Genomic DNA, 14032 nt, shown 5'->3' on the forward strand with positions numbered 1-14032 from the left:
TGGTGTGTTAGTAATGCTTACAAGTATTACTTAGTTTGTATCTTCACAGTTTTGAAATACAAGATGTCTACTTTCTAAGTTTTGACCATTTTAGATCACATATCCATCCCTCTTTAGCCTCTCAGATTAAAAAACATAAGACATAGACTTTACTGAATTTACTGAATAAACATTTCTTTTTTACTGGATAAATTTTATTGAAGTTCCCCAAATCTGAGTTTAGTCTACAATCATGCAAAGAAGCACCATTCCAAAGGCAATGTTTTAAGTAAATTTAGGAACTACAGTAACTCTCAGTCAAAACACATGATAAATATCCATTACTGACAATGCATAAAATAAATTTCCTGAAACAAATCATGTGTAACTATCAGCATAAGTGTTGAAGAAAGTTATGTACAAAGCACTACGGGAACACAAAAGGAGTCCCCAGAGGAGCAAAAGCTTTGCAGAAGGGTCTTGAGGATAACATTTGAATTGAAAACTGAAAAGGGAAGGCAATACTAGGCAGTTGAGGTGAACAGCAGTGCCTTAACCCAGATAAAGTGATTAGATACCTAACATGTTTTAGTGAGGCACATATTCTCTAGTCAAAAAGTTAAGCCCTCACCATACGTTCTGTATTAAAATTACAACCCTATAAATAGGAACAACTATGTATTAGACTGGGATGTTTATTTAAAATGCACTCAGCAAATAATGTTTTAAGACCTACTTCTTAATATACAAAACTGAGTAATTTAACACAACAGAAAATAACATAATATATAATGCACAATAAATGAAATGTAAGCCCAGCTTCCTTAACACTTCAACAAAAATATAGCAAAAGACAAGCATAAGAATGGTTTATTTCCTTTCAAGAGGAAAATATAGAAAAAGAGCACCCTAACAGATACATACAATCCTCTAATAGTCAAATAAAATTTTATGTATGTAGGGGGTCACCCGGGTCTAGTCTGACATTCCAGAATGATCTGTAGAAGGATGAATACATATAAATGTATAGGCTCAAAAGGAAGACTGTGTTTATCATGCTTGTTAAGAAGAAAAATGGGCAATTTCTAGTTAGGTATCCTATTATAAAATGATAGTTTTTAATCCTTTTAAAGCCAAAATGTAACTTTCAACAGAGTATAATGCAAGATAATTTAATTTGCTCATTCTGTTGCATAACTATTCTTTTTGTGCAATTCACGCTCAGTAATCAATAAGCTTACTATATGTTAAAATGAACAGCTTGCCTCAATAAATCCACCACTAGCAAAATAAACTAAAGTGTATATTTAAAGTCCAATTCTAGGGTTTAGCAGGTCGAGAGGGCTTTAAGAAGAGGGCTCTGGCAGAATCACCCTCTCCCCCAGATTCCATCAGCCAATTAAACAGAGTCAGTGGCTTAGAAAGCAGTGCCTACAATGAGGGTCCTTGAACAAGTAGGGGAGGAAAAAAACAATACTTTGACGGAGTGGAGGGAGCAAGAGGAAGACTATAACAAACTACTTGCCTTCCAGACCCCGATCTTCCTTTCATGCTTCTGTAACAAGAGCTCTTCGGCTATGTCCTTCATCTGTACCTGAAAGCAAAACCAATTATTTTATCCCAATTATTCAGAATGTTTACACTTTTTTATGTCATTTACTAATTTAATAGCTTTTATTTTATTTTTTAAAAATATTTATTTCTTTCTTTAAGAGTGCACACTAGTGGGGTGAGGGGCAGAGGGAGAGAGAGAGAGAGAGAAACTCTCAAGCAGATACCATGCTGACCACAGAGCCCCACGTAGGGCTCAATCCCACCATCCTGAGAACACAGCCTGAGTGGAAACCCAACAGTTGGCCGCCCAAATGACTGCACCACCCAGGTGCCCCTAATTTATCAGCTTTTAAAAGTGAGGTAAAGGTCAGCATGGATAAGACATAATGCAGTTTTGGAGAAAAAAGACCAGACTTAGAAAGGGAAGCTCTCCCTAGGTGCCTGGCAAGTCACTCAAATTCTCTGAACAGTTTCCCCGTCTGCAAAATTAAGCTAATAATATCTAAGTGTGTTGCCCCAAATGTGGGTAACAGGTCACTTTGGGTCCCCTGGAAATTGAAGCGGGAGATATAATTAGGATTTCCCAGATTTTTGTGCTATTTTCTAGCCACAACTAATTTTAGAAAAGCACAGAAGTTATTCAACACAGGGAGGAAATATAGTGGATATTTCTGGAGGTTATTACCTATATGTTCTATCTTCCCTTGGGAACCACTCCTGCAAAATCTGGGCTATGTGAAACTACCTCCCTGTCCACAGCAGATAGATAGGAACTGACCTAGAGAGACCACTACTGGATCTTAGGTGCTGCTTTTTTATAGCCACAGCTAGAGAAAAGATCCAGGAACTTCTGCTGGATGTCCAGGGCTGTCCCAGCCCCTGGCCTTTCTAGAGCTTGGGTGTCAACACTTCCCCTCAGTGTGTGAGATGTTCTAGCACCATTTTATAACAAATTCTCTCCTTTCTCCTTGGCTGAAGGTTGCCAGAATCGGTTTATGTTGTTTGCCACCCAAAGAACGCGAAGTCAGTCAGGAAACGGTTATAAGTTACAAAAAAGTTATTGTGGTCAACATAGTGAAAAAACGTGGTAAATAATATTAGTAAGCCAAAGCCTAAAGAAAGGAAATGAGGAGATTTGAGTTGCCTCAAAGCTTATTTCCAGGAAATTTTTACCTAAAACAATTCAGCTCTTCTTCAGATTATAAATTCTATTTTTCCCAGCTGTGTTGTGTTTTCCATAATTTAAGGTGCTCTTAAGACTAAGGATTATTTCCACATAAGTAAGTCTCAAAGTTTTTGATGAATATAGAGGACAGTTCTTTTAGATTCTTCCTGATCAACACTAATGGCATGTACTTTTGCATACTAGAGCCCAAAATTTCACCTTCTGTCCCTTTATGTTATTTTTGTAAAGATCAGGTTTGCCTGTGTTTGGTGTGACAATGACATTTTAAATTATCAAAGTAACACAAACTTTTTATAAAGTGCAAACAAAGCAAAAACCAAACAAAAACAAAAAACACCCCATTTCACAAAGTAAAAATTCTTCCTATCCCCAGGAGGCAGTTACTTCTAGACTTTTTTTCATAAACACAAATACAGATAGATAGAAAAATAAATACATAAATCGATACAGAGATATAAGAACATGTAAAAGGATTATCGTCTACATGCTATTCTGCATCTGCTTGTTTCCCTCAAGAAATAATCTTTCATATCAGTGCCTGTGGAAATCTCATTTTTATATTTTAATCTCATTTTATAACCCCATTTTATATAGAAATCTTCATAGCACAGAATTATCATAAAGCATTTAACTATTCCCCCTTGTTTGTCCTTGCCCGTTTATATGAAGACTTCATAACAATATAAAAATAACACCTAGATTAATAAGTACTATTTGAATCGTCGTTGTGTGCAAGGTACCACGCTAAGAAACTACACATACCTTTTTTCATTTCATCTTCACAATTATCTTAGGAAGCAATTACTCTTATTAACCCCAGTTATTTTTCAAATGAGGAAACTAAGGTTATAAAACTTAAAAGCTGTTGGGGGACCTGGCTGGCTCAGTCAAGTAGAGCGTGAGACTCTTGGGGTCATGTGTTCAAGCCCCATGTTGAGTATAGAGATTACGTAAAGTGTAAATGAATGAATGAATGAAATACACTTACAAAAAAACTAACAAAAAACCTTGAAAGTGAACAGTTAACACATGGCAGGGTTGAGGCAAAACCTTGGGAAGGCTGACTCCATGCTCTTAACACCATAGAAGTTCAATGGCTGGGTCCACGGGTAAATACATGTGATGTTTTAAGAGGTACTGCCTATTGCTATGCAAATATTCCACTAACTGATATACCTTTATCTTTTGGCGTGCTGCAAACTGTTCACTTGCAAGAAACAATGGCAGCCACACGTTTTCCAGCTTATTGAGGATGTGCTTCTGAACTTCAAGCAGGACAGAGGCATCAAGCTGCTCATGGAGCATCCTTCCCCAGCCACCACTTAGATTCATTATCTAAGAAAATACAAAGGAAACAAAAAAACTGCAAACTCCTGTTTTAGTGAAGAAACACTAATAGTCATTCATTTATCCATCTACTCCCAAATCGTTTCCCAAGCACGCGTTAGGTAGCACAACTGTCATTTGCTGAAAGATATCTCCTGGCTCTATTGTGGATGGTCAAAATCTAGAACTCCCGAGGGAGGAGTCAAGATGGCGGAGAAGTAGCAAGCTGAGACTGCTTCAGCTAGCCGGAGATCAGCTAGAGAGCTTATCTAAAGATTGCAAACACTTGAAAATCCATCGGCAGATCGAAGAGAAGAAGAACAGCAATTCTGGAAACAGAAAAACAACCACTTTCTGAAAGGTAGGACCGGCGGAGAAGTGAATCCAAAGCGACGGGAAGATAGACCCCGGGGGGAGGGGCCGGCTCCCGGCAAGCGGCGGAGCAACCGCGCACAAAATCAGGACTTTTAAAAGTCTGTTCCGCTGAGGGACATCGCTCCAGAGGCTAAACCGGGGCGAAGCCCACGCGGGGTCAGCGTGGCCTCAGGTCCCGCAGGGTCACAGAAGGATCGGGGGTGTCTGAGTGTCGCAGAGCTTGCGGGTATTGGAACGGGAAAGCCGGCTACAGAGACAGAGCTGACAGTAAGCTCGCAGCTCCGTGTTACCTTGAACCGGTCGCAGGCTCGGTGAGCTCGGAGCACGGCCGGAGGTCAGGCAGACGGGAGTAACTGGGCGCTGTTCTCTGAGGGCGCACTGAGGAGTGGGGCCCTGGGCTCTCGGCTCCTCCGGGCCGGAGACCAGGAGGCCGCCATTTGTATTCCCGTCCTCTGGAACTCTACGGAAAGCGCTCAGGGAACAAAAGCTCCTGAAAGCAAACCCGAGCGGATTACTCACCCCGGCCCCGGGTAAGGGCGGTGTAATTCCGCCTGGGGCAAAGACACTTGAGAATCACTACATCAGGCCCCTCCCCCAGAAGATCAACAAGAAATCCAGCCAAGACCAAGTTCACCTACCAAGGAGTGCGGTTTCAATACCAAGGAGAGCAGCAGAATTCCAGAGGAGGAGAAAGCCAAGCACGGAACTCATGCTTTTTTTCCTGTGATTTTTTTAGTCTTGCAGTTAATTTAATTTTTTCTTTTTCATTTTTTTTTTTTTCTCGCCTTCGGGTAAAATTTTTTTTTAACTGTTACCTTTTTCTTTTTTAACGATTTTTTACTAGTTTATCTAAATATATATATATTTTTTTACATTTTTCTTAGGTGTTTTTTTTTTTTAAAAATTCTTTCTTTTCTTTTCTTTTCTTTTTTTTTTTTTTTTCTTTTCTTTTTGTTTTTTTTTCTTTCTTCCTTTTTGAACCTCTTTTTATCCCCTTTTTCCCCACTCACGATTTTGGATCTCTTCTAATTTGGTTAAAGCATATTTTCCTGGGGTTGTTGCCACCCTTTTAGTATTTTACTTACCCCTTCATTTACTCTTATCTGGACAAAATGACAAGACGTAAAAATTCAACACAAAAAAAAGAACAAGAGGCAGTACCGAAGGCTAGGGACCTAATCAATACAGACATCGGTAATATGTCAGATTTAGAGTTCAGAATGACAATTCTCAAGGTTCTAGCCGGGCTCGAAAAAGGCATGGAAGATATTAGAGAAACCCTCTCGAGAGATATAAAAGCCCTTTCTGGAGAAATAAAAGAACTAAAATCTAACCAAGGTGAAATCAAAAAAGCTATTAATGAGGTGCAATCAAAAATGGAGGCTCTAACTGCTAGGATAAATGAGGCAGAAGAAAGAATTAGTGATATAGAAGACCAAATGACAGAGAATAAAGAAGCTGAGCAAAAGAGGGACAAACAGCTACTGGACCACGAGGGGAGAATTCGAGAGATAAGTGACACCATAAGACGAAACAACATTAGAATAATTGGGATTCCAGAAGAAGAAGAAAGTGAGAGGGGAGCAGAAGGTATACTGGAGAGAATTATTGGGGAGAATTTCCCCAATATGGCAAAGGGAACGAGCATCAAAATTCAGGAGGTTCAGAGAATGCCCCTCAAAATCAATAAGAATAGGCCCACACCCCGTCACCTAATAGTAAAATTTACAAGTCTCAATGACAAAGAGAAAAATCCTGAAAGCAGCCCGGGAAAAGAAGTCTGTAACATACAATGGTAAAAATATTAGATTGGCAGCTGACTTATCCACAGAGACCTGGCAGGCCAGAAAGAGCTGGCATGATATTTTCAGAGCACTAAACGAGAAAAAACATGCAGCCAAGAATACTATATCCAGCTAGGCTATCATTGAAAATAGAAGGAGAGATTAAAAGCTTCCAGGACAAACAACAACTGAAAGAATTTGCAAATACCAAACCAGCTCTACAGGAAATATTGAAAGGGGTCCTCTAAGCAAAGAGAGAGCCTACAAGTGGTAGATCAGAAAGGAACAGAGACCAGATATACAGTAACAGTCACCTTACAGGCAATACAATGGCACTAAATTCATATCTCTCAATAGTTACCCTGAATGTGAATGGGCTAAATGCCCCTGTCAAAAGACACAGGGTATCAGAATGGATAAAAAAACAAAACCCATCTATATGTTGCCTCCAAGAAACACATTTTAAGCCCCGAAGACACCTCCAGATTAAAGTGAGGGGGTGGAAAAGAATTTACCATGCTAATGGACATCAGAAGAAAGCAGGAGTGGCAATCCTTATATCAGATCAATTAGATTTTAAGCCAAAGACTATAATAAGAGATGAGGAAGGACACTATATCATACTCAAAGGGTCTGTCCAACAAGAAGATTTAACAATTTTAAATATCTATGCCCCCAATGTGGGAGCAGCCAACTATATAAACCAATTAATAACAAAATCAAAGAAACACATCAACAATAATACAATAATAGTAGGGGACTTTAACACTCCCCTCACTGAAATGGACAGGTCATCCAAGCAAAAGATCAGCAAGGAAATAAAGGCCTTAAATGACACACTGGACCAGATGGACATCACAGATATATTCAGAATATTTCATCCCAAAGCAACAGAATACACATTCTTCTCTAGTGCACATGGAACATTCTCCAGAATAGATCACATCCTCGGTCCTAAATCAGGACTCAACCAGTATCAAAAGATTGGGATCATTCCCTGCATATTTTCAGACCACAATGCTCTAAAGCTAGAACTCAACCACAAAAGGAAGTTTGGAAAGAACCCAAATACATGGAGACTAAACAGTATCCTTCTAAAGAATGAATGGGTCAACCGGGAAATTAAAGAAGAATTGAAAAATATCATGGAAACAAATGATAATGAAAATACAACGGTTCAAAATCTGTGGGACACAACAAAGGCAGTCCTGAGAGGAAAATATATAGCGGTACAAGCCTTTCTCAAGAAACAAGAAAGGTCTCAGGTACACAACCTAACCCTACACCTAAAGGAGCTGGAGAAAGAACAAGAAAGAAACCCTAAGCCCAGCAGGAGAAGAGAAATCATAAAGATCAGAGCAGAAATCAATGAAATAGAAACCAAAAAAACAATAGAACAAATCAACGAAACTAGGAGCTGGTTCTTTGAAAGAATTAATAAAATTGATAAACCCCTGGCCCGACTTACCAAAAAGAAAAGAGAAAGGACCCAAATAAATAAAATCATGAATGAAAGAGGAGAGATCACAACTAACACCAAAGAAATACAAACTATTATAAGAACATACTATGAGCAACTCTACGGCAATAAATTTGACAATCTGGAAGAAATGGATGCATTCCTAGAAACATATAAACTACCACAACTGAACCAGGAAGAAATAGAAAGCCTGAACAGACCCATAACCAGTAAGGAGATTGAAACAGTCATTAAAAATCTCCAAACAAACAAAAGCCCAGGGCCAGACGGCTTTCCGGGGGGAATTCTACCAAACATTTAAAGAAGAACTAATTCCTATTCTCCTGAAACTGTTCCAAAAAAATAGAAATGGAAGGAAAACTTCCAAACTCATTTTATGAGGCCAGCATCACCTTGATCCCAAAACCAGACAAGGATCCCACCAAAAAAGAGAGCTATAGACCGATATCCTTGATGAACACTGATGCGAAAATACTCAACAAAATACTAGCCAATAGGATTCAACAGTACATTAAAAAGATTATTCACCACGACCAAGTGGGATTTATTCCAGGGCTGCAAGGTTGGTTCAACATCCGCAAATCAGTCAATGTGATACAACACATCAATAAAAGAAAGAACAAGAACCATATGATACTCTCAATAGATGCTGAAAAAGCATTTGAAAAAGTACAACATCCCTTCCTGATCAAAACTCTTCAAAGTGTAGGGATAGAGGGCACATACCTCAATATCATCAAAGCCATCTATGAAAAACCCACCGCAAATATCATTCTCAATGGAGAAAAACTGAAAGCTTTTCCGCTAAGGTCAGGAACACGGCAGGGATGTCCATTATCACCACTGCTATTCAACATCGTACTAGAGGTCCTAGCGTCAGCAATCAGACAACAAAAGGAAATTAAAGGCATCCAAATCGGCAAAGAAGAAGTCAAATTATCACTCTTCGCAGATGATATGATAGTATATGTGGAAAACCCAAAAGACTCCACTCCAAAACTGCTAGAACTTATACAGGAATTCAGTAAAGTGTCAGGATATAAAATCAATGCACAGAAATCAGTCGCATTTCTCTACACCAACAGCAAGACAGAAGAAAGAGATATTAAGGAGTCAATCCCATTTACAATTGCATCCAAAACCATAAGATACCTAGGAATAAACCTAACCAAAGAGACACAGAATCTATACTCAGAAAACTATAAAGTACTCATGAAAGAAATTGAGGAAGACACAAAGAAATGGAAAAATGTTCCATGCTCCTGGATTGGAAGAATAAATATTGTGAAAATGTCTATGCTACCTAAAGCAATCTACACATTTAAGGCAATTCCTATCAAAGTACCATCCATCTTTTTCAAAGAAATGGAACAAATAATTCTAAAATTTATATGGAACCCAGAAAAGACCTCGAATAGCCAAAGGGATATTGAAAAAGAAAGCCAACGTTGGTGGCATCACAATTCCAGACTTCAAGCTCTATTACAAAGCTGTCATCATCAAGACAGCATGGTACTGGCACAAAAACAGACACATAGATCAATGGAACAGAATAGAGAGCCCAGAAATAGACCCTCAACTCTATGGTCAACTAATCTTCGACAAAGCAGGAAAGAATGTCCAATGGAAAAAAGACAGCCTTTTCAATAAATGGTGCTGGGAAAATTGGACAGCCACATGCAGAAAAATGAAATTGGACCATTTCCTTACACCACACACAAAAATAGACTCAAAATGGATGAAGGACCTCAATGTACGAAAGGAATCCATCAAAATCCTTGAGGAGAACACGGGCAGCAACCTCTTCGACCTCTGCCGCAGCAACATCTTCCTAGGAACAACGCAAAAGGCAAGGGAAGCAAGGGAAAAAATGAACTACTGGGATTTCATCAAGATCAAAAGCTTTTGCACAACAAAGGAAACAGTTAACAAAATCAAAAGACAACTGACAGAATGGGAGAAGATATTTGCAAACGACATATCAGATAAAGGACTAGTGTCCAGAATCTATAAAGAACTTAGCAAACTCAACACCCAAAGAACAAATAATCCAATCAAGAAATGGGCAGAAGACATGAACAGACATTTCTGCAAAGAAGACATCCAGATGGCCAACAGACACATGAAAAAAGTGCTCCATATCACTCGGCATCAGGGAAATACAAATCAAAACCACAATGAGATATCACCTCACACCAGTCAGAATGGCTAAAATCAACAAGTCAGGAAATGACAGATGCTGGCGAGGATGCGGAGAAAGGGGAACCCTCCTACACTGTTGGTGGGAATGCAAGCTGGTGCAGCCACTCTGGAAAACAGCATGGAGGTTCCTCAAAATGTTGAAAATAGAACTGCCCTATGACCCAGCAATTGCACTATTGGGTATTTACCCTAAAGATACAAATGTAGTGATCCAAAGGGACACGTGCACCCGAATGTTTATAGCAGCAATGTCCACAATAGCCAAACTATGGAAAGAACCTAGATGTCCATCAACAGATGAATGGATCAAGAAGATGTGGTATATATACACAATGGAATACTATGCAGCCATCAAAAGAAATGAAATCTTGCCATTTGCAACAACATGGATGGAACTAGAGCGTATCATGCTTAGCGAAATAAGTCAAGCAGAGAAAGACAACTATCATATGATCTCCCTGATATGAGGAAGTGGTGATGCAACATGGAGGCTTAAGTGGGTAGAAGAAGAATAAATGAAACAAGATGGGATTGGGAGGGAGACAAACCATAAGTGACTCTTAATCTCACAAAACAAACTGAGGGTTGCCGGGGGGAGGGGGTTTGGGAGAAGGGGGTGGGATTATGGACATTGGGGAGGGTATGTGATTTGGTGAGTGCTGTGAAGTGTGTAAACCTGGTGATTCACAGACCTGTACCCCTGGGGATAAAAATATATGTTTATAAAAAATAAAAAATTAAAAAAAAAAATCTAGAACTCCCCTATAACATCAAACAGACAATTATGGGTTATGTGATTTTTTTTTTTTTGATGTCTGATTTTGCTCGTGATATGTTTCAGAGAACACAGGAGTTGGGTTTTTATCCTGTGTGACTACAAGCAATGCCATTTTTTTTCCTCCACAGCCTCAGCATCTTCAACTATGAAATGAGGGGAATTGTTAGTCTATGTGTTCTCTAAAGGCTCGTCCAGGTCTAAGATTCTATGAATCTGTGATTCTGGAAGTTGACTAGTTGGAGAAAGCGTTTTCTTTTGTGTATGAGGAAAATGGGGCATGATTTACTTAGGAGACAACCTTGACTCATAAATTCTAAATAGGCACAAACAAATGTTGTGTTGGACATGGTGGGATGAGGATGGTCCTAGCAATGCAAGGCTGCCGCAACAACTCTGAAGAAGAAAACAGAAGCAGTAGAAGTAGAGAGAGACCAGGGTATACAGAGAAGAATCTCTGACCTGCACAGTGACACCTTTTACAAAACATAATTTCTTGGTGGCCAAGATCTTCCTTCTGTAGAAGTCTCAGCTTCAACAAGCCACAGATGACTATTTCCTGCTATAAATCTCTGTTTTCTGCCTGTTTCTGTGCACACACCATTCAAAACTTCTGGGTCCCTCACTGGAAAAACTACCTCCTTCCTAATCTTACTAATAAAATAATTGTTTTGCATAAAAACAGATGAGAAACCCTCATAGCCATCCTTTAATAATACTGATTTTTTTAATATAAAAAAGGAAGAAAAGAGGAAAAGACTGCTTTGCTGATAAAAATGCAAACTTGGCCCACCCAGCTGAAATTAGAACTAGCAAGATCTATATGGAATGTAATGTGATATGAATATCCCTAAGTATAAAATACTTAAACAAAAATAAAAGTAAGGCCAGAGATGAGGAAGAAAGGTCACTGAGGACACTCTCTGGAGTAAACACAGTCATTTGCTGTGATAGCAATGAATCACTTTTTCTACTGAATTTGAAGTTCTCAGCATGTTCTAGTATGGAAGGTTCACACAGTAGCATCAGATACCAGGAACACTCATACAATGTAGCACAAGCCAAACAGAAAACAAATGCCTTCCATGTGTTTATTTCATACTTGTGCTTATTGAGATACCCAATACTTTTGCTAATACAGCCCAGATTTGGATCTCAGGGAACTAATGGCAAGGCATTTTGTCAAGGTTGCTTAATTCCAGAATTCCTTCTCCTTCTTATTCCCAAAAAGTATTGCTTATTTTACCCCTGGAAGATCTAGCTTTTTAATGTGGTATGCCCTACTTATGAACACGTCTGAATTTTTCCTTTAACTTACTGAATTTAGTATGAATCTGAAACTTGGATTTTTTGGAAGTACACCATTAAAATAGGTATCCTTTTAAACTACCAAAATAAAAATATCAAACACTATACATTTGATCTCCAGGTAGTAATGTGGTACTAGCAAACTTCAAATTCATTATAACACTTAATTCTTTACATTTCAAAAGCATAAAAATTGAACAATATTTCATGTGATCAAAGTGTTACATGAACATTCAGTCGCACTGCTGAATTCTCATCTGGCCTTTTTGTCATAAATAATGACACTGTAAATAATGACATAGTGTAATAATGACAAATAGCAATAATGACAGTAATATTATAGTAAATAATGACACCATATATCACAGGTATTCATATTTGATGAATGAATGGATGAATGGATGAATAAAAGCTATTTTTATTCTATAAATTACTTTAAAAATAACATTATTATACTATACTGGAGTGAATTTTAAAGGCATTTAATTTGTAGATACTTAGAAATAACTTAGAAAAGTTAAGATCTTCAAAGTATCTAACATATAAATCATAAAAGCAAAGGACAAAATAGATGACTTTCAAGTTGTTGACAAAAAGAAATAAATTACTGGTTTTCAACCACAATGACTTCACACCAGTCAGAATGGCTAAAATTAACAAGTGAGGAAACAGCAGATGTTGGTGAGGATGAGAAAGAGGAACCCTCCTACACTATCGGTGGGAATGCAAACTGGTGCTGCCACTCGGGAAAACTATTCGGAGATTCCTCAAAAAGTTGGAAATAGAGCTACTCTACAACCCAGCAATTGCACTACTGGGTATTTACCCTAAAGATACAAACGTAGTGATCTGAAGGGGCACATGAACTCCAGTGTTCATAGCATCAATGTCCACAATAGCCAAACTATAGAAAGAGCCCAGATGTCTACCAACAGTGAATGGATACAGAAGATGTGGCGTATAAATACAACAGAATACTGCTCAACTATCGAAAAACTGACATCTTTCCTTTTGGAATGACGTGGATGGAACTAGAGGATATTACGATAAGCAAAATAAGTTACAGAGAAAGACAATTATCATATGATCTCACTGATATGTGGAATTTAAGAGACAAAACAGGATCACAGGGGAAGGGAGGGGAAAATAAAACAAGACGAAACCAGAGAGTGAGACAAACCAGAAGAGACTCTTAAATCATAAGCAATAAACTGAAGGTTGCTGGAGGGAAGCGGGCTAGGGGGATGGGGTCACTGGGTGATGGACATTTAGGAGGGCACGTGATGTAATGAGCACTGAGTGTTATATAAGACTGAGGAATCACTGAACTCTACCTCTGAAACTAATAATATACTATATGTTAAATAACTGAATTTAAATTTTAAAAAATTACTGGTTTTCATACTTCACCAAAGAATATATGTTTACATATTAATACCTGGTCCTGCTGATATGGAGAAGCTGGACTTTGGGGGCCAAAGAAATATTTTTTATTAAGGTATTTGTTTTTAATATATATAGATTTTTCTTCCCTTTGCTTTTGGTCTCCATAAACTATTCTTCTGAACTGTTCAATGTCCGTCCAGCACATAAGGTCCATACTAAAATGAAAACAAAAACAAAGTACAGGTCTTTTTTATTTTTTTCTCTGAATGCTACTAACCCACCAAAAAAGTTATTGTCTTGCCTAGTTAGCCGAACTGATTGGATCATGAAACCAATGAGTTCAATAATATATCTAATCCTGGCTAAATATATGAATGAACACAGGAGTGCTGGGATCAGAAAAGAATCTGCTACTGTTATTGACAGGGTCTCAGAGTTCCTCCATCAATGCTGGACTTATATTGTTGATATCAAATCTGGGAAAATTTCCATCTACTGCATCTGTATTTGGCAATATGCTAAATTCACAATTCCCATCAATAAGAAGGGAAACTATATATGTGAAATTTGGCTCCCAGGTCTAAACTTTTTCTGCTAACTTGGGAGAAAATTATTGGAAAAATATATGATCAATATTTCAGTTTACATTAGATAAATATGTCATAAGTTTCCAAGAT

The 14032-nt window shown here is 38.2% G+C and overlaps 1 protein-coding gene across 7 annotated transcripts in view; it reads right to left on the reverse strand.

Moving 5' to 3' along the window:
• RGS22 (regulator of G protein signaling 22) overlaps positions 1 to 14032 on the reverse strand; it is a 126328-nt gene that overhangs the window by 19755 nt on the left and 92541 nt on the right. For all 7 annotated transcript variants that reach the window (XR_006606128.1, XR_006606127.1, XR_001182211.2 and 4 more), the window contains 3 exons: positions 13408 to 13570; positions 3896 to 4054; positions 1505 to 1573 (listed from right to left, as the gene is read on the reverse strand). Coding sequence is in view for 4 of the 7 variants with exons in the window: in XM_045077986.1 (XP_044933921.1) it covers positions 1505 to 1573; positions 3896 to 4054; positions 13408 to 13570 (391 nt within the window). In the remaining 3 variants the exon portion in view is untranslated. The remainder of the gene's footprint in view (positions 1 to 1504; positions 1574 to 3895; positions 4055 to 13407; positions 13571 to 14032) is intronic.

Source organism: Mustela putorius, unplaced genomic scaffold, assembly GCF_011764305.1.
Source record: "Mustela putorius furo isolate JIRA1106 unplaced genomic scaffold, ASM1176430v1.1 tig00000228_pilon_pilon_pilon, whole genome shotgun sequence".
NCBI classification, from domain to species: Eukaryota; Metazoa; Chordata; class Mammalia; order Carnivora; family Mustelidae; genus Mustela; species Mustela putorius.